This window comes from Labrus mixtus, chromosome 12 (assembly GCF_963584025.1).
Source record: "Labrus mixtus chromosome 12, fLabMix1.1, whole genome shotgun sequence".
Lineage (NCBI taxonomy): Eukaryota > Metazoa > Chordata > Actinopteri > Labriformes > Labridae > Labrus > Labrus mixtus.
In genome coordinates this window covers 25880749-25903190 of record NC_083623.1, presented here as the reverse complement: position 1 = coordinate 25903190, position 22442 = coordinate 25880749, and the positions used below count along the sequence as shown (strand labels likewise).

At 42.9% G+C, this 22442-nt stretch overlaps 2 protein-coding genes and 1 long non-coding RNA gene across 8 annotated transcripts in view; 1 reads left to right on the top strand and 2 right to left on the bottom strand.

Annotated features, from left to right (window-relative positions):
- The window catches only part of LOC132984533 (uncharacterized), a 301578-nt gene extending 300036 nt beyond the window's left edge, over positions 1–1542 (bottom strand). The window contains exon 1 of the long non-coding RNA XR_009674950.1: positions 1518–1542. This is a non-coding gene — a long non-coding RNA (uncharacterized LOC132984533). The remainder of the gene's footprint in view (positions 1–1517) is intronic.
- A 2292-nt stretch (positions 1543–3834) lies between these two features.
- Positions 3835–17250, top strand: LOC132985345 (endoribonuclease ZC3H12A-like). Of its 2 annotated transcripts, none has more exons than XM_061052695.1 (6): positions 3835–4000; positions 5100–5485; positions 9874–10013; positions 12998–13232; positions 13368–13474; positions 15468–17250. In XM_061052695.1, exons 2-6 carry the CDS (start codon positions 5187–5189, stop codon positions 16370–16372), a joined length of 1686 nt encoding a protein of 561 aa, XP_060908678.1. In that variant the 5' UTR covers positions 3835–4000; positions 5100–5186; the 3' UTR covers positions 16373–17250. The 2 variants fall into 2 exon arrangements, with proteins under 2 accessions (XP_060908678.1, XP_060908677.1); XM_061052694.1 differs by having other exon boundaries at positions 3836–4000; positions 5077–5485.
- A 1876-nt stretch (positions 17251–19126) lies between these two features.
- The window catches only part of tab2 (TGF-beta activated kinase 1 (MAP3K7) binding protein 2), a 53227-nt gene continuing 49911 nt past the window's right edge, over positions 19127–22442 (bottom strand). For all 5 annotated transcript variants that reach the window (XM_061051313.1, XM_061051314.1, XM_061051317.1 and 2 more), the window contains one exon: positions 19127–21178. In XM_061051313.1, the coding sequence (XP_060907296.1) occupies positions 21066–21178 (113 nt within the window). In that variant the 3' untranslated portion in view covers positions 19127–21065. The remainder of the gene's footprint in view (positions 21179–22442) is intronic.

The window sequence follows — 22442 nt, the reverse complement described above, 5'->3', positions numbered from 1 at the left end:
AGGTCACACCTACACATTCACACACTGATGGTAGAGGCTGCTGAGTAAAGAGTCCATCAGTATTAAGCAGAAGGAGCAACTTGGGGTTTAGTGTCTTGCCCGGGGACACATCGGACATGAAACTGCAGGAGCTGGGATCGAAGACGACTGACTCAACCACTGAGTGACTGCCGCCGTGGCTGTTGTCAACATGATGTCATTTCCCTTTTCTGTCTTGTTGATTTATACTGTAGCTCAGTTTTATGAAAGACTAAATGTATTCTGGGAAACCTAGTAAATACTGCTGTGTTTGTGGCAAAAATAAGCGGTTGAAAAATGAAGCCGATGCAGAAGTGCAAAGTCCTGCAGTTCCTCGAGTGTCCACTAGAGGCTGGCTGCAGAAGCACAGGAAGTCACATACACACCCATTCAAAAAGTCTGTTTTTACAGCAGAGATTAACATGTTTACAGCCTGGTTCAAAAAAACAAATAGGTCTGATTAGCTCATGTCTTGATTGACACACACTGTACGGGTTTTGATGACTCATCAGTTTTGATTTGATGAAGGATAAGAGTTATTCACAATAAGGCGTGTAGCTGACCTGATTGACAGGTGGCTGCGATGTAACGGTTTGTCAGGAGGTTTAAAACCCGCCTCAGCTCCAGCTCTCAGCCTGTTGTTAGTTTGACTGAAAGTTAGACTGAGACAGGATTTCCAACATGGAGGCCACTAACTATGGGACCTCAAAGCCCCCTGCAGGAACAGACGGGTGACGTTACTCTGTCTTTATTTACAGTCTATGGTAAATCCACAGCACAAACAGTCCGTGCACTTTGACCTATGTAGTTCTCAGAATTAGACGCACGTCAGGTAAACAGCCTCCACTTTGAAATCATGCGGTTTTAGGTAAGACAAAATGATAGTTTCATAAAAAACATCAAAAAAATCAATTGCTGTGAATATAAATGTCAATCCTCATAAATATCCATCATTACTCACTCTTCTTCCTGGAAACGGCTAATTGGAAACACACACACTACGCTGCTGTGTTTTCTCTGTAACTGACAGTCGTGAGCTCTGTTCAGTCAGAAGCTTGAGTGTTTGTGATGGCAGAGAATAAATCAACGTCTTTGTTCACTTGAGCGACAGCTGACAGAAAAGAACAATAACAGGAACACGTCTCACACTTTGTTTTTTCTTCAGACGCCATGAAGATGAGAGAGATTAGATGTCGCCTTGTGATGCATCAAAGCTGGCATCCTGGGTTGTTTTATCGTGGTGTCTTAAAACTGGACAGTGACAATACTTAGTGAGCGAGCCATGTTTGGTTTTTTTATATGTTCGACAACCCTGCAGAGCTGCAACATCATCATAGTATACATAAAAGGAGAATGTACGACATTTTACACATCAATATATCAGAGATCAAGTATATCCTCTGTAAATGTGTCTCTGAGTCATGACTGTCTACAATGAGTGAGAAGCTCGAGTCCCGCTGGCTGTGTTGTTGTCAGCGCTGTGTTAACATGGACGGGACGGCCCTTGTGTATAAAAGCTGTTTTAGTCAAGGACTAGAGCAGGACGTATGTTGACCCATACATTGACAGTAGCTTGAGCGCAGCCCGTTTGACATTGGGGTATTTTTCCATTGGCACACTCTTCCAGAACTCAATGGTCCCTTCCCTTAGAACAGGTTTCAGTTGGTCCTCCTCACAAAGATCGATCATCTCCAACTCGGCCGCTGCCTCGTCTGTGACTAGCGGGGCTTTCAAACAGTCCGTCTCTGCATTAAATGGGTCGACGAGGAACGTAATCTGTGGCCATTTCAGCTGTAGATCACGGAACCGGGTCACAAAGCTTTCGTGAAGGTTTTCAACCAGTGTTGCATATCTGGCTGTTTGCTTTTTCAGGGCGGCGCTAGTGGCTTGCCTGCTTGCTTTTAGCAGTGCGGGAAAATACGCTAATTCAGTGTTAATGTCCGATAATCAGTGTGGCGGGACAGTTGGACGTCTGATATCATTCGTTTTAGTTTGTCGTTTTCTGGAGACAAGATTTCAACCACGTCACTGAGGCATTTTTTAATGAACTCCCCTTCATTGTATGGCTTTTTAGCTCGTGCAATGTTCCAAGCCAGTTGATAAGATGCAAGCGTTACGATCTCTGAGTGCTTCATAATTTCTTGGAACTGTGTCTGCTTTTCTGCCTGATTTTTCAAACTGTTTAACTTGTGCTTGCAAAGCTCAGTACCTTTTGGAAATTCCTGGTCGATGTTAGCATGGAGTGAGCTGAAGTGACGCTGAAGATTTGAAGCCTTGAAATGCGCTAATGACGCCTGGCCTATAAGGCAGAATGGCTTGCCATTACGTTGAACGAAGAAATATAAACTCTCCCACTCTGTTAAAAACGTCCTGTGTTCATCTTCATATTTTCGTTTTGCTGTGCTGTGCCATTTTCAGAGCGAACTTGGCTTGTTTCACACAAATTGTTTACTCAACAATAAGGCCCTCCCTCCCTCAAAGCTGATTGGTTTGCAGGCATTTTTGTGATTGGGTCTCAGGCTACATCAAAATTAGACGTGCTGTCATGCTCTGATACTGACGGGCACGGACAATTTTTAACACAAACAGAATGGATGGGAATTGCAAAAAAAAAAAAGAACACACAAAATTCGATATGAACTGAGGAGCCGCATGAGACCGGGCAAAGAGCCGCATGCGGCTCAGGAGCCACGGGTTGGCCAGGCCTGGACTAGAGAGAAGAAGAACATACTCCCTGATTATTTAAATGTCAACAAAGTGTTTTTAGATCATGCTCATTCTGTGTCAATGTACATGCTATGTGAAGCTACAAGCTAACTAAAGAGTGCTAACATTAGCATGCTAACACAACAATGCAGGCCACAGGTGATTGCAGCTCAAGCCGAGGAGCCAATTTGGTCTGCCGCTTGTACTTAACTCCTTTGTGCAAACGTGAGGGGAGGGGGGTTGGAGGTGTGTCGCGAAATCTTCAAGGCTTCAAAACGAGTAAACCAATAACTGTTATTCTTAACCACGGTGAGATGAGAAAATTAATCTTAATGAGGGAATTATTGCAAAAATCTGGGAATAAATTCCAAGAAATTTCTTCACAAACATGTTCATAAAGGTGTCCTGTAACACATATAAAACCCAGAAGCCAGAAGCTTTCTGCTGAACAATTGAAAATGTTATCCTCTGCCTTGAAAGCATTTGTTTTGCACAAAATCTCCTCCGGCCACGTCGTAGCTTGATTTGTTGATTTTTAATGTCTCGGATACTAGCTGATAAAATCTCCTGACTATGAACTCTTTTTGTGAATTAAAAATGATGTTACAGCCAGAAGCATTGGATCAATCTGTCCTTTTACCACCAGGAACAAGATCTGCCTACTAATTCAACAATTAGATTTAGTTTATTTTAAATGTTAAATGTGCTGATTTAGTCTTTTTTTTGTGTCAGTGACACTAAACAGAGCCAGGCTTCCTGTTAACCTTATTGTTCACACTTACACAAATACACAAATACATTAACGTTCTATCTTTCCAATTTAAATCTCTGCCAGAGGCTTCTATGCACCACACACGGGCTAACTTTGGCAGGCTTCCTGTTTTACTTTCTCACAAACATTGATTCCTCATTTGTTTCAACACAGCCGACAAGGAAGAGATCAGAAAACAGGGCAAAAAAAAAAAAGAAAAGTCCCTCAGGCTCCCAACACCAACCCTGACTCCTGAGGAGGAAGTAATGATCCCAAATTCACTCAGCTATCTCTGCCTTGCTGGGCAGAGTGCTGCGTTGTTGTTTTTTTCTTTCTCAGCAGTGAGCAGTCACTTCCTAGTATGAGTAATAAGAGCGGCTTCACACAGACCGGTCTGCTTGTCAGAGTAACAGACTGTCAGACTGAGAGCTGCTCTCACACAGAGAGAGGGAGAGAGAGAGAGAGCATAAGAAGAAGAAGAAGAAGAAGAAGAACTCCGGCTCCGATCTACCTCATGCTGAATGTGTAAGTACAGAATAAGTCATTGTTAAGTTCAATGTAAACGCTCAGACGGAGCCTGCCGTCTTGTCTTGTTCAAACTCGTCATGTTTAAAGTTATGAGACGCGGGTAGGGGTCAGATTTTCCTGCTGACTTGCTCTGAGGGGAGCAAAGGTTGTTGGAGTTTGAACATGCACGGCAGTCAAAGCAAGATAATGATTCATTTTCAGAGGGGGAAATGGTTCTCAGTGTTTTGGTAGACACTGAATATATCAACTCAGCAGCAACAAGGATGTGGTTTATGCAGTTTGTAGCAAGCCTGTGCAAAGCCTAACCCCCAAAGAGGAGGATGTCATCTTTGACTGTAAAGCTAAGTGTCTCGTTCAGGACTTTTCACTTCAGAGAGGATGTTGTAAAGAACAAGGAAACCCTGACAGGGTTTGCCTCACATCTTTCTTTTCCTCATACTTCAAATTTTAAGATGACACATGACATGCGGGGAGGCTTATCAATCCGTCAAGCACGGAAATGATCAAATAGAAAACTACACAGAGAAATGCCAAGAAGTATGATGGACATGTTTTGTCCTGGAACAAAGACGTCACATTCTGTGAGGTTTCGCTGTTTTAAGACGACACACCTGCTCAGCCGCTGCCTCGCTTGTTTTGCCTTTTCTTTGTTTTCAGGTGAGAAGTTTGTGTAAGTTTAGCTCTTAGCCTTTGTGGGCGGAAGAGGTGCACGATGTGGGTTGAGTCATGTCATAGTCATATCAGGATGATTTGTCTTTTTGAATGACTTCAGCTTAGGTGGTTTCCAGTAAGAGAGACTGACTCTGAACATTATCACCTTCTCCCAGCGATCGAATTGGAGGTAAAATTAGCCCAGAGACCAGAGTAGACCCTCAACTTCCCTTGTTTTTGCTATGACAGGGGCTTTTTATGAACCAGTGTGACGTCAGCCTGCGTGTGCTCTTGTTCGTAGTCATGAGTTTGTGCAAACCACAACAGATTCTATCAGCGAGCGCCTCTATTTGTCTGAAAACCCCTGTGAGACCACGTCTGTGATCTCTGAGTCTGAGCCGACTCCTCCCTCCTTTTGACAGCTGTCAACTGATCCAAAACACAGGCTGTTGCCGTGGTGACGCCGCTGAGCCAGAATAAGGAGGCGAGGAGGGATTCCCCAGTCCACACAGCACCGTGAACACAGTCTGCAATGGACCACCAGCAGCAGCACGCCAAAGTGGAGCGCTTTCTCAAGCTGGGCTACTCTCAGAGCGACATCCTGAGGGTGCTGGAGAGCCTCCGTCACGACGCCCAGACCAACGACATCCTGGAGGAGCTCATCAAGACCTGCCACACTCGCACAGCCAGCAACAAGAGCGCCCCAGACAGTCCCAAGCTGGTACCCAGAGGCTGCAGTCCAAGTCCCACTCAGCCCAGACCTGGTGCGGACAGAGAGCCGGCTGCTGGTTTCAGACCTGTGGTTATAGATGGAAGCAACGTGGCCATGAGGTGAGTCCATCTCTCGTTGAGATCATGTATGTTTTAATATGCAGTGGCGGAGGTGTGAGAAGTATTCTGACTGTGTTCCAAACTCTAAAGTTTGACTTTTGTAACTTTCATATCATCCATAAAATATAAGAAGCTTTCTGAGTCTAGTCATTCAAACGCTTCAGACGGATTAAGTTCATGAAACATTTTTTACAGGATAATAATGTTGGACGTATTCATGTGTTTTTGAGTATCAGTAAATCCTTGTGAGGTGAAATATAAAATTTAGAAAAGAACCTAAAAGGGGCACCGGGGGGCTAGTGGTTAGAGCATGCGCCCCATGTACAGAGGCTACCCAAGTCCAAATCCAACCTGTGGCTCCTTGTTCCTGACTCTCTCTCTGTTCCAGATTTCCGACTCTATCCACTGTTCTGTCTCTCCAATAAACGCACACACAAAAAGCTCAAAGTAAATCTAAAAATAGAAAAGAAAGGCACGTCAAAGTTTTATTGATGTACAAAACCTGAACTAGTTCTCCTCACTTCCTCCACGGCCCTGCTGACTTTTCATTCTTGATCCAAATCAAACAATGTCACACAACACATAGTTTACATTGCAGTCAAAGATAAGCACTCAGTCATTACTTCCTGGATAAATACTTTATTGGGGTGTTAATGTTTTAAAAAGGCAGAAAAGGATAATTCACATATTAATAATAATAATAATAACTTAATTAAAAGTGCTTTGACAGACAAAGCAAAGGCAGGAAGTCAGGACAACAACAGAATAAACATCAACACTCAGAGAAATAGTCACTAAAATAATATATAAATGAAAATAATACAATAAATAGAACATGAAGGTTTCCAAAGGCAGTTCAACTTACAAAGCAATTTGGTTAAGGAAAATTAAAGGTCACATATCCTCCTCCTCTTCAACCAGTTTAAATAAGTCTCAGAGCTCCTCAAAACATGTGTGTTAAGTTTCTTGTTCTAAATCCACTCTGATCCTGCATTTGATCATGTCTATAAACCCCTCTATTTCAGCCCTGCTCAGAACAGGCTGTTTCTGTGTCTGTACCTTTAAATATGTAAATGAGCTGTGTCTGACCACGCCCCCTTTGAAAGGGCCTGGGTGGCTCGGTCTTTCTCACTCCATGTCCTATTGTTTACAGTGAGAAGGCAGACTCAGAGGTCAGAACAAACACCTAGCTGTGGGAGTGTCACCCACCTGGGGGAGGGGCTACTGCCCTTTGTGATGTCATGAAGGTAAAATCACACATTTTCTGAAAAGTGGAGCAGGCAGAAGACGAAGAGGATCGACTTTTCTAATCTTTGGGGGGTTTGTAGACAGAGAGGAGAAACATGGTGAAGTGTATTTTTCATAATATGTGACCTTTAAATTAAATTATAAAAAGTCAAGATGATGGAGATGAAGAAGAGGGAGACGACATCATAGGCACTAAAAAAAAAGAAGATAAAAAGAAGGAATAAAAGATAGATGTTAAATAGATATATAAAAGCAACAGAGGACAGATGAGTAAAACATTAAGAGAAAGATTAAGAAATGAAGTCAAATGAAAAAGAGGAAGGGGTAGATTAATGAAAGCATTTTAAAGCACGTCTATAAAAGAAGTGATATAAAAAGAGCGGACTTGATTATAACTGTTCAACTTGGCTTCACTTCACAGATTTAATCAAGCAGCACTTCCTCTTCTGAACACGAGAAGTGAAAACATGATATGATCCTGGATTCTTCTCTTTCTGATGTCTGTAGGTCAAAGTGACATGTTTCAAGTCCATGTGCACATTATTTCACAAGCTCTAGTCCGTATTGGGGACACTGGTGTGACTTAGAAATACTGAAGTGACATGTCTCGTGGGGTTACCAACTTTCTTCTGAAGCTGAATTGGGTAAGGAGGAAGTTGTGAGTCAAAACTGGTTCAAACAAATAATAATGGTGAACAGGTGAATCACTTAAAATGAATTCAAGACGGATCAACAAAAGCAGAGGTGTTTGCACAACACGCATTCCAGTAAGGACATGAAAGAGGAAGAGGAGGTGAGGGTGTTTACTGTCAGATCTTTATCCCCAGGTGAGGCTGTGCGACTGCAGTCCGGCCTCAGGTGTGAAATCTCAGAGGCGGAGGGGAAAGAGACTCTCATCCGGCTCGCCTTTCTGTTTCCCTGCATGACCCTCGTCATGGTTACACTAGTGACACCTTGATTGGCTGTCGTATGACACACCAACACGTTCTCTCTCTCACCTGTTAAAGGTGTAATCTGTAAAAAAAAAAAAAATATGTATGCTGAAATATCTTAATTAATTAGAAATAGACTAAAAGGCTGAGAGCTGGAGCTGAGGCAGGTTTTAAGCATCCTGACAAACCGTTCCACGGCGCCAATCAGGTCAGCTACGCGGCTTACTATGGATAACACATATGAGTATTTAACTTACCTGTATATATGTTTTAACATTTAAAGAAACTGTAACAGTAATAAGGGCTGCATAGTGGTGCAGGGGGTTAGCGCTGTAGCCTCACAGCGAGGAGGTTCCTGGTTTGAATCCCCGTCAGACAGGAGCCTCTCAGTTTGCATGTTCTCTCTGTGCTATGTGGGTTCTCTCAGGTTCCTCCAGCTTCCTCCCACAGTCCAAAGACATGCTGGTTAGGTTAACTGGTGACTCTAAATTGCCCGTAGGTGTGAGTGTGGCTGGTTGTCTGTCTCTAAATGTCAGCTCTGTGATTGACTGGTGAACAGTCCAGACCTGATGACAGCTGAGATCGGCTCCAGCCCACCTGTGACCCTGAAACAGGAAAAGCAGTATAGATAATGGATGGAGGGACTGTTAATACTTGATGAAAACTATGAGTAAAATCAGTTCTGCTTGATGGTTTGTTTCCGTTATGTCACTGTTGTCTACAGCAGCTTATTTGGTTGTTTGTTCACCCAAGAAATCTTTCAATTAGATGTTGAATTGTAGAATTAAAGAATCTGACAACAAGTCTGCAAATAGTTCAGCTGCAAACTTGTGGACTATCACTTCCTGATTGGAGACAAACAATGAATAACATATAATCACAAATAACCTTCATGACACTCCAGTGAAGATATGAAGCACAGATAGTTTTTGGTTTCTCACTAAATCTATCTGGTCTTGTCTTTAGTACCTGTTGTATGCAAAGTGTGTCACCACTTCCTTCTGTTGGAGAGTTGGGTAATCCCCATTAGTATGAGTATGCACACACACACACACACACACACACACACACACACACACACACACACACACACACACACACACACACACACGCAGACTGTAAAACACACACTTTTCACTTTCTCCTTCAGGCAAAACAATCCAGTTTAATTATTTGAAAGCTGCTGAGAACAGCGTGCTGATGTCGTGTTACAGAACATCCAGGTGAACTTGTACTAGCAACACTGACAGCAGGTCTGACGTTGCTGCTGCGCTCACGAGTTGGGAACTTTGCCATTAAAGCAACAACCTTTCTGCCTTAAAAAAACGAGTTTCAAAGTCGACCTAAGAGGACAATAACTGTCGGTACTGTTACTCTGTGAAGAGAAAAAGAGAGTGACCACTCTATGGTACTTAGCTTACTGCTGTAAAGGCATGCATCAGTCATTAACATCGATTGTTGACTCAAATTAACAACTGTCACAGTAGTCGTATTTTTACAATTCTACAATTCATTCAGCATAGAAAGTGACGTACATCAGAGAGTAAGTACAACACAAGCAAGGATCTAGAGAGGAGGAAACAACGTCAGCAAACAGCTTTAAGTCTGATTGGACACACAGGTGCTGACAGGAAGTGACCAGAGGCAGATTACACCATCAACAGCTGTTCTTGAGAGCTCTAATCAGCATCAAAATCATCCTAAAAGCGCCATTAAAAAACAAAACCACCATCATCAAGATATTCAAAGAGATAACATGCTAATTTGGTGCAAAATGCCCACCTGCCCTCTTTCCAAATGTGACTTTTTAAAGGTACTGTCTGATCTGTTTCTTGTGTCTTTCCAATAATTCAAGCCTTTATTCTAGGGTCGTAATAATGGGTTTAGATTCAACCCAAACAATCGCTGAAGAACACAATGCTTTTTTTTTTAAAGTAATTGAACCGGGACATCTTGTTAAACTTAAGACCCAATAAGGGGGTCACTGCTTGGGACTGAGTGCTTGTGAACATCTAGTTCTGTGTCGAGTTACTCATTCCCTGGCCATTTGCAGTTTTAGAGAACTCTGAGAACACGCCTTGCAACACAGTCAACTTCCTGAAAAAGAGAGAAGAGCCACATGTGCACATTATGTGCACGGAAACACAAAAGAAGAAGTCTCTCTTTTTTATGTCTTTTTGTTGTTGACTCTGGCTTTTCTCTTTGCAGCCATGGCGACAAGAAGGTGTTTTCATGCCAGGGCCTCCAGCTGGTGGTGAACTGGTTCTGGAACAAAGGGCTGCGGGACATCACCGTGTTCGTCCCCCTGTGGAGAAAGGAGCAGCCGCGACCCGAGGCACCCATCACAGGTAAGGGCACCTTTCTGAGCTGAGGGGGGACTGCAGCCATCCTGACTGAATTTGAAGTCACGTAAAGGACATGTTTAAAAAGTCTTCAGAAGACGTTAATCAGCCTTTCTTGTGCGTTTTTCCCCCTTTCTTTGTTGCACGTCTAACCCCGCCCATTGTGACATCATTGTGCCCTAAACTGGCTACAGGTGTTTTCCAGTATGATCATGAAGTGAATGTGTTACCAACACAGTTAATGTCCTATTTTAGAACTGCTGATCAGGATGAACCAGAATGCAAGCCTCATTGATGAATGCATTTACTGACACTAAAGTCTGATGTGTCGTCCTCAGTCAGGGACTTCCGTCAGTCTTTGGAGAAGAGCCAGGTATCACATGTGAATGTGCTGTGTCATGTAGCTGCCACCATCAGTACATAGTGAAAACTGTTTCCTCTCACTTTATGTAAAGGTTAGATCTCAGTGTGAGTCTTTACCTTTAAAAACATAAATGATGAAGGAATCTAATGTGTGTTTCAAGGAATCTCTTCAACAATTAGAGGGTGCACATTGAGCATAAATCTGAATTAATATGACGCCATAGGTTATCCCACACGCTCCACAGACCACACACTCACTATAGATAAGCATCACATAGTAAGGCTGGAATTGCTTTTTATCAACTTTCATGTTGATGGAAGGGAAATTCTTCTTGTTTCTTGCAGAAAATGATGGTTGTTATGGATAAAGAAAGTTGGCTGGATGAGTTGGTTGAATCACATTATGTTTGAGATGTTATGTTCTTCATATTTCAGTTTTTACATATCTGTTTGAGTTTGATCATTAACAGCCCTCAAGTCACTGTTGATGTTACACAAATGCCATTTAATTTGTGACGGTACGTGTGTAATGTTTGTCACAGCCGGCTTAAAGCCAGTGACAAATGACGCGAGGAGACACGAGGAGTTACTTTCAGCAATATGTTACATTTGTTTACAATTAAGCTCATTAGTTTAACAAACATTATGAGGTGAAGTCAGTTAATCAGTTGTGCAAGTGTGTAGCTAGTGACGACATGATGAGGGAGGTGTTGTGTGGAAAATTAAATTAGACGTACGACTTATTATTAGAGCGTAGTTGTAAGACACGCCCACCACGGCAGCTCACGCAAATTTCCCTGTGACTTGCACGTGGGGAGGGCAGGCCTTAAAGAGACAGGAGCTGAAATTAACCTTTTTAGGCAGAGGCTGAAATGAGAGATTTTAATGACACCAGAATCTGATTAATAAGAAGGTTTTTGAGCTTCACATCTGTCAACACTACTCAAGAGGTGCTCCAGACTGAAAACATGAATAGCGAGAGTGAGGATAACAGATCTCCTTTAATGCTGCTACATCAAGTTTTAATGGGATCCATCCAACATATTTCACCTTTACCTCTGGAACACAAATTTAAAAACTGTTCATGAAAACCTCTTAATCAATGAAGAAGCACAACAACCCAAACTGAAATACAGATTGTTGGTAATGTTGGATTAAGTCTGCTAAAAATAGCTTCTTTCCTGAAATCAGTAATCAACAGTTAACAAGGGAACACCCATTATGACCCTACTGTAAACCTCACTATCAAAACAAGGACTGTATACATTTGTTTATATGAAAGCACATGTTTTAGATCATTTGAACTGGAGCTTAACCTTAATAAAGGTCAAGGCCAAAACCCTGAAAATGCAACTTTGTCTGCCACACTGTTAACCTGCAGTGTGAAGTGCTGGCTTCTCTGACAACAATGCAGCAGTCAGTTTGTCCTCCTTCTAACTTTAGATTCTGGTCCTGAATCGTTAGAACGCAGAAAGGTTTACAGACCGATGCAGAGCTGGTTAAACACTGAAGCTTCAGTGTCCTAGACATGGCAACCTGCATCGACTTTAGTGAAGAGGGGGCGGGGGGAGACAGCTCTCTCCAATGTTTTGAATTTGGACTGCAGTACACTTGATGTCAGAGTTACATATTGCGTCTTTAAATGTTTAGTCTGGGCAAAACTAGGACAAATATGTGTGAATAATTAGTAAGAGATAGAGCCAACAGCTAGAGAGAAGAAGTAAACACTGTGAAATGTAAAAAGTGATTTACATGATATTTACACATACCCATGTTTTGTCAAGTCTGTCTGCAAGAAGTCAAACAACTTTCAAACATCGGTTTTTTTAATGGACTATGGTTTGATCATAGCTGATGAAACAACAGAAGAATCGCGCTGCATTACGGCCACACAATCACATTAATTATTTTTGTTCTGGTTGGAAAATAATTTAAAGAGGTCAATTTACACGAGTCTTATTCAAGCTGCACATCCATTGATGTTTTTGCATTGTTGTACTTATTTGAATCTGCTTCACTTTTACTCTGAACACATCAAAGCCTTGTTCTGCCTCTTGCACCTCTATTGCTGTAGACGTTTATGAAGTCACTCCTTATCCAAATAAAGAAGTCATAACCCTCCAAAAAACACATTATAATAATGCACAGTCATGGGCTCAGGAGCTGACCTTAAAGGCTTAATATGCAATTTTTTGATCCAGCAGATGTCGCCCTTGAGCACCAGCATGAAACCAAAACAACTCTCGCTGCATTGTTGTGTTAGCATGCTAATGCTAGCAATCTTTATTCTGCTCGTATCTTCACACTGCATGTAAATTTACCTGAAATGAGCGTGATCTAGAAACACAGTTAAGCAGTGAGTACAGTATGTTATTCTTCTTTTCTCTAGTCCCTCAATTAAACAACTTTTATACGTGAGGGGAGGAGCCGGCCGGCCGTCCCGGCGATGTAAACAAACTGAAGATTGGACTCTGAAAACTCTGAAAACATCACAGACAGTGGGACTCGGGTGTTACACCCATTGTAGACAGTCATGACTCAGTTATTTTCAGAGGATATACTTGATTTCTGCTACATGTAAGTGTAAAAAAAATCGCATATTAAGCCTTTAAATCCTTGCTTCATAGATCAGCATATTCTACACGAGCTGGAGAGGAGGAAGATCCTGGTGTACACGCCGTCTCGCTGCGTGAACGGGAAGAGGGTGGTGTGCTACGATGACCGTTACATTGTCAAGCTGGCCTTCGACTCAGACGGGATCATCGTGTCCAATGACAACTACCGTGACCTGCAGACAGAGAATCCTCAGTGGAAGAAGTTCATCGAGGACAGGCTGCTTATGTACACCTTTGCTAACGACAAGTAAGTCTGCTAACAGCTGTTGGTCACCAAGCACCTTTATAAAGTCTGTAATGGGCCGAGGGGAAATAAAAAAAAAGGGGTGAGGTTCCTCTTTGTCTGAACATAACATTGAACTACTATTGTGTCCTCGTGCAGGTTCATGCCTCCAGACGATCCTCTGGGCAGAAACGGACCAACCATTGATGATTTTCTGCGGAAGAAGCCATGGACCCCAGAGAACAAGCTGCAGCACTGTCCTTACGGTAGGTTGGTTCATGTTTGTCTTTTACCCAACAACAGACACAACTACTCGGGTTACACTTCCTTGTACTTTCCTGAGGGATTAAATCAGCAAACACACAATTCACACTGAACAATAAGAACGAGTTTGAGGAGCATAAAGCGTGTCTGTCAAATTTCCATGTAATATATCTTGTTTGTGCAGGAACAATCATGCTATTCTCATGAACAGTTCCTAACTATACTAACAAAATGTAATACATTATACTGTATTCATAAGAGAATTTGGACCCAATTAGCTAGCTCCAGCGAGTTAGTATGTTGGACATAAGCTGACCCATAAAGCAGCTTCGATTAGGAGGTCCCTTAAAAAAGAGGCACTAGGGTACGTAAAACATATGCAAAGGGTAGCTTGAACATTAAGCTGACGAGGATCTTTAAACAAATTATAAGATGTACCATATAGGAGACACCTAAGGGTACCAAAAAACAGTTGCTAAAGAAAACTTTGATTAATAAACGAGGACAAGCCTCAGTGATGTCAACTCTTAGTTACTCAAAAGGGCTTTTTAAGCCTGTTGGTGGCAGTCACTGTGCTGGAAATGCTCTCTTAACCAAGCAGCAACCTCCGGTGTTGAAAAATGAAGCCGATGCAAAATCCTGTAGTTCCTCAAGTGTCCACTAGAGGCTGGCTGCAGAGGCACCAGAAGTCACATACACACCCATTCAAAAAGTCTATTTTTACAGCAGAGATTAACATGTTTACAACCTGGTTCAAAAAAACAAACAGGACTGATTAGCTATTGTCATCATGGGCGCACACTGTACAGGGGTTACATTATTTTATAATGCATCCTTTTGATTTTATGTTATCCATAGTTAGGTGTGAGGCTGACCTGATTGACAGGCGTGCGAGGTCTCAAGAGGCCTCAGCTCCAGCTCTCAGCCTGTTGTTAGGTTGACTTGGTAAGGGTGACTTTCAGTCATCCTAACATCAGGCTGAGAGCTGTTTGTCAGGCGGGTATTAAGCACCCTGACAAACTGCTAAACCACGCCCACCTGTCAATCAGGTCAGCTACGCGTATTATTATAAATAAATAAAGTTATTTTTAAATACACCCCCCGTACAGCGTGTAAAGATAAAGACATGAGCTAATCAGACCTGTAAAAACCTTTTTGAATGGGTGTGTATGTGACTTCTGGTGCTTCTGCACTCAGCCTCTTGTGGACCCTCGAGGAACTGCACTTCCACATTGGAAGTTTTGCACTTCTACATTGGCTTAATTTTTCAACACCAGAGGTTGCTGCTTGACCCTGACAAAGAAGGAAAATAAAGTTTCATGCCTGAAATGTACTTCCATAAGACCAGCTGTTGTGTGCCACGGGGCTTTAGCTGCAGCTATTGTCAAATCTCTACATTGTCATGTTGGTCATCTGGGAACTGCAGGGCAAAACAGATTGGCCAATCAGCCACATGTTTTTAAGGAAATATTTGATAAGAATGCTTTTTGAATGCATATAGTTGGCTAGGTATTCAGCCCCCGAAGTTGATGACTGAAAACATAGAAGCTGTTTTATAATCTTAAAAAAAAATGAACGTTCTTATTAAAATAGGCCTTGACCTCTCAGGGAGGAGAGCCGACAAGGGGTGCTGTTTTATTTTCTTGTTCTGCTTTCCTCCCTGAAGAATATGAAACGTGTGGGAGGTCAGTGATCTGTCATGAAGAGATTAGCCGAGGAGTGATTCATTAGCCTGCCTGTCAGTCAGGGCTTTGGTCTGAGAAACACCCAGCAAAACACCGGGAGCTGGGACTGGGATCCCCACCAAGAGTCCTACAGAAATAGGACCTGCCTGAATACCAAAGGCACAAAGAAAGCCAGAGGTTACAGCATATTTGTTTGTGAAAGCGAAGTAAGTTTAGAGAAGTGAAAACAGGAAGAAAGAGCTTGCAGTACGTGTTGACTGTGTCCCGAGTTATGTGCATAAATAACACGTTCTTTCTTTCTTTCTTTCAGGAAAGAAGTGTACCTACGGAGTCAAGTGCAAGTTCTACCATCCAGAACGAGCCAACCAATCACAGCTGTCTGTGGCCGATGAACTGAGGGCGCTAAGAGACAGAGCCAAGAACCTCTCGCCCAAGCCAAGCCTGCAGGAGTCTCTCTGCCCTGACATGTATCAGCTAGAGCACAGATACTCTTCCTCCACTCCTCCGCCTCTGCGGACAGAGGAGCAATACCACAGGGCTTCACCCAGCGGTCATTTCATCTATCAGAGAGACTCAGGCAGCGCGAGATCCCAGTCCAACACGAGCCTCCACCACAGCCCGAGTCCGGATGTGGATGAGGCGTTTGGATCCATGGAGAACTCCATGTCCAGGCTGTACATCCAGGATGCGCCTTACAGCATGGAGCGTCCTCCACACAGCTACAGCAGCGGGGTGGCCAGCTACAGTCATGACGATTCCCTCTCAGGGTCACTTGGCGACATTGCGCACAGCCTCTGCATGGATGGTGGAGGTTACTACCCCCATCAGAACGGTTCAGCAACCTGCAGCCAGTGCAGGTGTGGTCACCAGCACATGTCCCAACACCAACCAGCATGGGGCTCCTGCCCGGCTCTGCCTCCACTTAATAACGGGCAGCACTCAGGCCATTTTTCACAAAAGCAGCACCTTAGACACACCCCGAACAGACAGAGCCACAGCCTGCCGAGGGACCCGTGGGTGCAGGACAGCCACTCTGACAGCAGCAGGGCCACGAGCCAGTCCTGCGAGCAGAGGAAAGGCCTGAGGAGCCAGCTGAGCACCCTCTTCCCTCAGCACATGGTGGAGCAGGTCATGACTCTTCACCCACACGTGTCGGACATGTCGGAACTGATTTCTCTGATCCAGCGCCACAGGACGAGCCACATCTCCTTCTAGATCACAAAGATTCGCTTTACGACTCACACTGAGCTCGCGTCACAGTTCTCAATCCAGAAGCAACGTGGAAACATGGAACTATGAATTCTGTGTAATTATGACTCGTACTTTAGGACAACTATCACAAGACACACATCATGCACTCCTGAAGGTTTCTAGATAGTTTCAGGACAGGCTGCCCCTGAGGTCTCCCTGAGATGTACATACATAAACAGTATGCTCGTCACAGAGGGAGACTTTCCCGGTTAGACCAAGGGGGGTCTCAGGAGGTCAAAAGGTCAGAATGTAAAAAGGACAACACAGAAATGGCTGACATAGAGTCCAACACTGTGCTGAAAGTTTTTACCTTTATATCAATGCTACATGTTATTGTACAATCAAATGTGTGCTTACAAAAATGCATGTGAACGTTCCTGAATATTACTTGCTGCAGAGGCTGGCAGGAAAAATCCCGGGCAATTTCAGGGGGGGAAACTGCAGCTGTTTGTATTCACACTTGCAGCTAAACACGATTTTCAGGGAATTTGGTGAATGTGTGAAAACACCAACTGTGACATGGAAGAAATTCTCCAAGCTTCCACTTTTTTTTTGGCATTAACAAGCAACTTTATCTGATGAAGTGTTCAAAATGTAGCTGACTGAATGTTGTCTCATGTATTAAAGTGCAATGCACTACTCGACAAACTTGGCTACTTATTGTAGCGTTGACAAAGTTTTATTAAAGCAGCATGTGTTGTTTTCTCATAATGCCTCAAAGTGAGGAACACTATTACTGGTCTGTACTTCTGTAAAGAACGTCTCCGACTTGTTTTTCATAGAAATTTAAGAGGCCTGTGTTTTTGCTGAGCCTGTGAAATAAAAGCATTTTAAAAATCTGAGTCACTGTGGATACTTGTCTGAGGGGAACTTGTGATTACAACAGACAGACACACACACACACACACACACACACACACACACACACAGTAATGTGTTTAAATACCAAATGTATTGAAAAGAAGCAACAGTACATCCCTTTAAAACAATGCTGAATATGAGCCTCTTCAACCTTTAAACTCATTCAGTGTGCAGTTTTTTATGGCTTATTGTGTTGCTTTTGTTTACAACTTAAAGGACTAATCAGTAAGATATGTAGTGAATAAAATGATGTAACATGACCCTACTATATCGTGCAGTTGCCCCGGGTTTAAAAAGCTCAATAAAGTGTTCTTAAAGATAGACAGAGGAGGGAGGAAGTTGTGTCATCATTAAGGGACCAATTTGTAAATGGTAAATGGACTTGAGCTTGTATATTTCTTTTCTAGTCTTCTGACTACTCAAAGCTCTTTTACACAACAGGTCACACCTACACATTCACACACTGATGGTAGAGGCTGCTGTGTAGTGAGACCATCAGAAGTAACTCATCACAGTCATACGCCACAGATGAAGCAGTGGGAGCAATTCAGGGTTAAGTGTCTTTCCCAAGGACACATCAGACATGTTGCTGCAGGAGCTGGGGATCGAACCCTCGACCTTCTGGTTGAGGGTTAGGGTTAGAGAGGACGACTCTACCAACTGTGGCAGAGCTGCCCCTCTTTGAGATATCTAGTGACTGAAATGATAAAGGTATCTTACTATATGATCAGACATTAATGAAACATGCTATGTTGAAGTTCTGTCTTCTCTGACAACAATGCAGCAGTCAGTATGTCCTCCTTCTAACTTTAGATTCTGGTCCTGAATGATCTGGATTTGTTTGAAACAGAGACGGTAGACGGTTTTAAGACACACCCACATGGCCGTTTAGGACGCCCCTCGGTTTGTCAGATATGAGAGCAGTTATCAGATCAACAGGTGTTGCAGTGATGGAAGTGATCAAGAGAAGTGGTTCAGATAGAAGTGATTGTACCCGACCTAAAAAGCCTCTGCATGTTTCTAATAAGCTCCACGAGCAGAAACGTGATCAAACTAGGATCAATGTTGGAGATGCTTTTGAAAAATGGAGAGAGGTTAGAACACAGAAAGGTTTACAGACCCGTGCAGAGCTGGATAAACACTGAAGCTTCAGTGTCCAAGAAACGGCAACCTGTGTGAGCATCGACTCTAGAGAGGAGGGGGGGCGGGGCGGGAGACACCTCTCTGCAATGTTTTGAACTACGACTGCAGTACCTCATGGGGTGTTTAAGCAAGAATATAAATCTGGGCTATATGTTATCAGATGACAAACTTCCTCATCGTAAACATCAAATGTCAGATTTTGACATTTTTGCAGTCGGTCCAAAAGCTGAGAACATCAGCAACATCTGCACGCTTTTTAACAAACTCAGAGATCAGGGAAACAAAATTAACATTCCTTTAACTTCATGACAGCAGCAGTTTTCCTGTCGTCCCATTAACCACATTATTAGAGTCTAAATGTGTGGACACTTGTGATAAACGTCAAATAGTCCATCTCTACTTCCCCCTATATAAGGCTAGTGTGCCATCTAGTGGATGGTCTGTTAACAAAGGGGGGTGGTAGAGGAGCTCACAGCAGAACAGGAGACAGGTCTTCTTACCAGCTGCTTGGTGGTGATCAGCGGGACACTTCTTGATCCTGCTGCATGAGCTTCTGTTCCCCTCACCGTGATGCTCAGTGGATAAATAAACTCTGATTACCTGATGGGCTCATGCCCCCCTGTGCTGGATCGGATCTACATTTTCCTGTTGTTTGCCACGACGGTAACATTTGTATATTTGCACAACAGTACGATAGAGACGGACAAAAACAAATCAGAATAGATTTTTTTTTATTATTTTTACAAATAACTTATCTGTTACAAAGACAGTTTTCCCAGCTAAAATCAAAAAAACACTTTAGATCCAAATTATTTTTTTCCTTTGAATAAAACATGAATAAACTGCCTCTTCACACCGACGTGCTGATGACGCTGAAAACGGGGATCTTTGGTTTGAAGAGAGGAAGAGAGAAAGTTTGGCGTAAGTGCTTAAGAGATGATAATTCATCTTATACTTTGAAACGGGTTGGAAACAAGAGTTAGGTTTCGGGGGGGGGGGGTTAAAATAAAAAAAGGCACTTGGGTGTGACAGAGGTGATAATCAATACAAATTCAATCGTTCTTAAGGCATTGACGCAAGGCAGCATTTCACAAATGTGGAAAAAAAAAACAAAGAAAAGAAAAGAAAGTAACTACTCCACAGTTAAGGAAAGTACATGACAATAGGTAAACTTTAGAAACACCCTCATCAGTGAAAGCTTAGGAGGATGAAACCAGCCAAATACAAATAGAAGAGTATACAAGGTGGACAGTCATGTTGTGTTTGTTTCACTGACGTAACAGTTCGGACCTGCTCTACTCAAAGGCACGGGACCCATATGATTATTTTCCTCTTTGGTACCTCACAGAAGGCGGTTCAGGTGCTCAGCGACAATCTGCAGCAGCATCCTGATTGTCCTGATGAAGCAGAGTCTCTTTGCACAGAGGTGAAGTTGTCCCCAAACATTTGAAACCTACATTCCAGTTGTCAGATACGATGGCAGTTTGTAATTTACTTTTTTTCTTTGCATGACGGTCCTGACATGTTTGGCACCCAGAACAAAACAAGACTCTTGCGTTGCCTTGCCGCCTCTTCTGCAGATCGTACACACTGACCAGACCGTGCAGATGTAGCTTCATGATGACTGCAAGGTTCTCCGCTCCTCTCCTTCTGCAAGGCTTCAACTCTCACAGAAATCAAGTAAAAAGCTTTTTTTTTTTTTTCTTTTTTTTTTAAAGGGAGCATGGTGCTTATTTGTTTCGAAAGAGGAAAACAAAACAAGACAAAAAAAAGTTAATAAAGTCTATAAAGCTATACTTACAGAAATACAAGTGATTCATAGTGTGAGGAAAAAAAGGCTTTCAGGGCACGGTCTAAAAGTATGTACAGTAAAAAGCTCCAGGGGAGTTTCTGCCTCCGTGCACTGTACACAAAGCATGCAACTTAAGTTTATTTTTTTTCGTTTACTCGTGATCGGAGAGACAGGAAAAGGGAGGGGGAGGACATGAGGCATGTTTGAGAGGCAGCGACACTGCCAGTTCCCCCTTTGGCATCCTGTTAAAACAGCAAACAAACTTGAAGAGTCCACGATTAGTCTGTTAGTTTTCCCTTCAGATGGCGAGCAGTGGCTGAACACAGTTCCCAATTCCAAAGTCATGCCACCACACAGGAAGAAAAAAAAACGACATTTAAATCAGCAAAAGGCACCTGTGTGTGTGTGTGTGTGTGTGTGTGTGTGTGTGTGTGTGTGTGTGTGTGTGTGCCGTCAAACTGCAAGGCCACACTCATAATACTGGAAGTGGGAGCAGCGAGGTATCACCAGGGGTTAAAAAAAACAGTCACCCGTCAAGCAGAAAAGAGGAGAGGTGACCCCACACAATCCAAGTCTCTAAGGTGAGGTATCATCCGACTCTGCCAGCCTGATTTAAAAAAAACACGAGCTGTAAACACCATCCAGTTGAGCCTTCAGTGGACGGCGTTCTACAAACCTTAGAGAGGACGAGAAGAAGAAAAACAAAAACCGAGAAGACCACGCCCAACTTGAGTTTTCATACAACAAGACGGGAAACAAAGGAACAGAGAGGACTCTCCGTTCTGCTGAGTCTGCTTGGAGATGGGCGGTCAAAGACGGGGGGGGGGGGGAGGGGGTCGTTTTGCCAGGCGCCTCGCGGGCTCAGAAGTGCCGCGGGAACTCGCACTGTTCACAGCGGTTGAGGGCGGGATGGTTGAGGAAGGTGCAGGCCGTGCAGCTCCACTGCGTCCCCTCGTCCTCCTCCTGGCCCACGTCTGAAGAGGAGAAGAAGAAGGAGGAGGTCAGTACAGAGGAGGAGAAGTGAGGAAAACATGGACAGCTAAACGTTTTCTACAGAGCTGGCATTGGGGGAGTCAGGAGTGTGTTTACGTGCCGATCTATGAAAATGTAGAAACACAGTGTTTTAAAAGCATTCACACACTGATCTGAGAGTCGCCATGGAAACATCTGACCCTGGATCGCAGAGCTGCTGTCTCCATCACCTACAACGTCAGTGGTGCTGGAGTTATTTTTTAATTGCTTTAGACCTCAATACTTAAAGATAGAGTCAGAAGCTTTTATCTAAAGTATAAAATATAGACTTTCACTAAAGTAGAGCTGCTCCATCATCACCTGGTGACTGTGTCTGCAGAGACTCTGTCCTCTGACTGGATTTTACTGTTCTGGTTTGTTTTGGTTGACTCGGGACGTTTCTGGGCGGGGAGCTGGTGCGTTTCCTCTCAGCCAATGACAACACAGCAGGTGAGTTTAGGAGTGGATACAATTCAGTGATTGGACGCGATTCAAACCGGCGAATATGACGGACGCAGACAAAGCGGCAAAGAAAAGTGAAAGTGTGAAAATGAAGAACGAGGAGCATTTTGTGAAGTTTTACTTTAGTAAAAGTTTCACAAATAAGTAATAACTTCATCTTTTGTCAGGTCAGCAGCATCACATTGTCATGAGTATCAGGACCCTGAAAAGATACGGTAAGTAACTGGAGCTTTTCTAAACTGTCTCTTTTGAGGGTTCCCTTTTCATCCTCTTCTCATACGACCTTTCAGAATAAACATTTTAACCATAGCCTTATTTAAATCCACTTACCAATTCAATGTCACACGTTAACGATTTGAAATCTCAAAATGTTAGAACGTTTTTCTTGAATGTGGCTTTAATACTCAAAGGAATCCTTTTGGACATCACGTTAGATTTTTGGTGGAGAACTTTCATGTTCCTTAAATTCAGTCAAGAATTCAAAGACAACGATTGAAAGACCGGCTACGATAAGACGGATAAACTGATCAAAATTCAAAAGAGAGCTTTTAAATTTGATAAAAAACGTGAACCTGCACAGCTCTGTTAGTTTAATCTTTTTTATTCTTTAATTGTATTTCATTTTGTGTTTTATTCTGACTTTAGCTTTAGCAATGTTAACATATGTTTTCCATGCTAATAAAGTCCTTTGAAATTCAATTTAATTAAAAAGGTTTGAATTTCAAATCTGAAAACCAGAATGTTAAAACAATAAGAGTTTTTAAA

What these genes read in the sequence shown, in the direction of transcription:
- LOC132985345 (XM_061052695.1), top strand. Translation starts at nt 5,187, where the DNA reads ATGGACCACCAGCAGCAGCACGCCAAAGTGGAGCGCTTTCTCAAGCTG. An exon ending in GGAAGCAACGTGGCCATGAG is followed by an intron (nt 5,486 to 9,873) that starts GTGAGTCCATCT and finishes TTCTCTTTGCAG; the next exon opens with CCATGGCGACAAGAAGGTGT. An exon ending in TACACCTTTGCTAACGACAA is followed by an intron (nt 13,233 to 13,367) that starts GTAAGTCTGCTA and finishes GTCCTCGTGCAG; the next exon opens with GTTCATGCCTCCAGACGATC.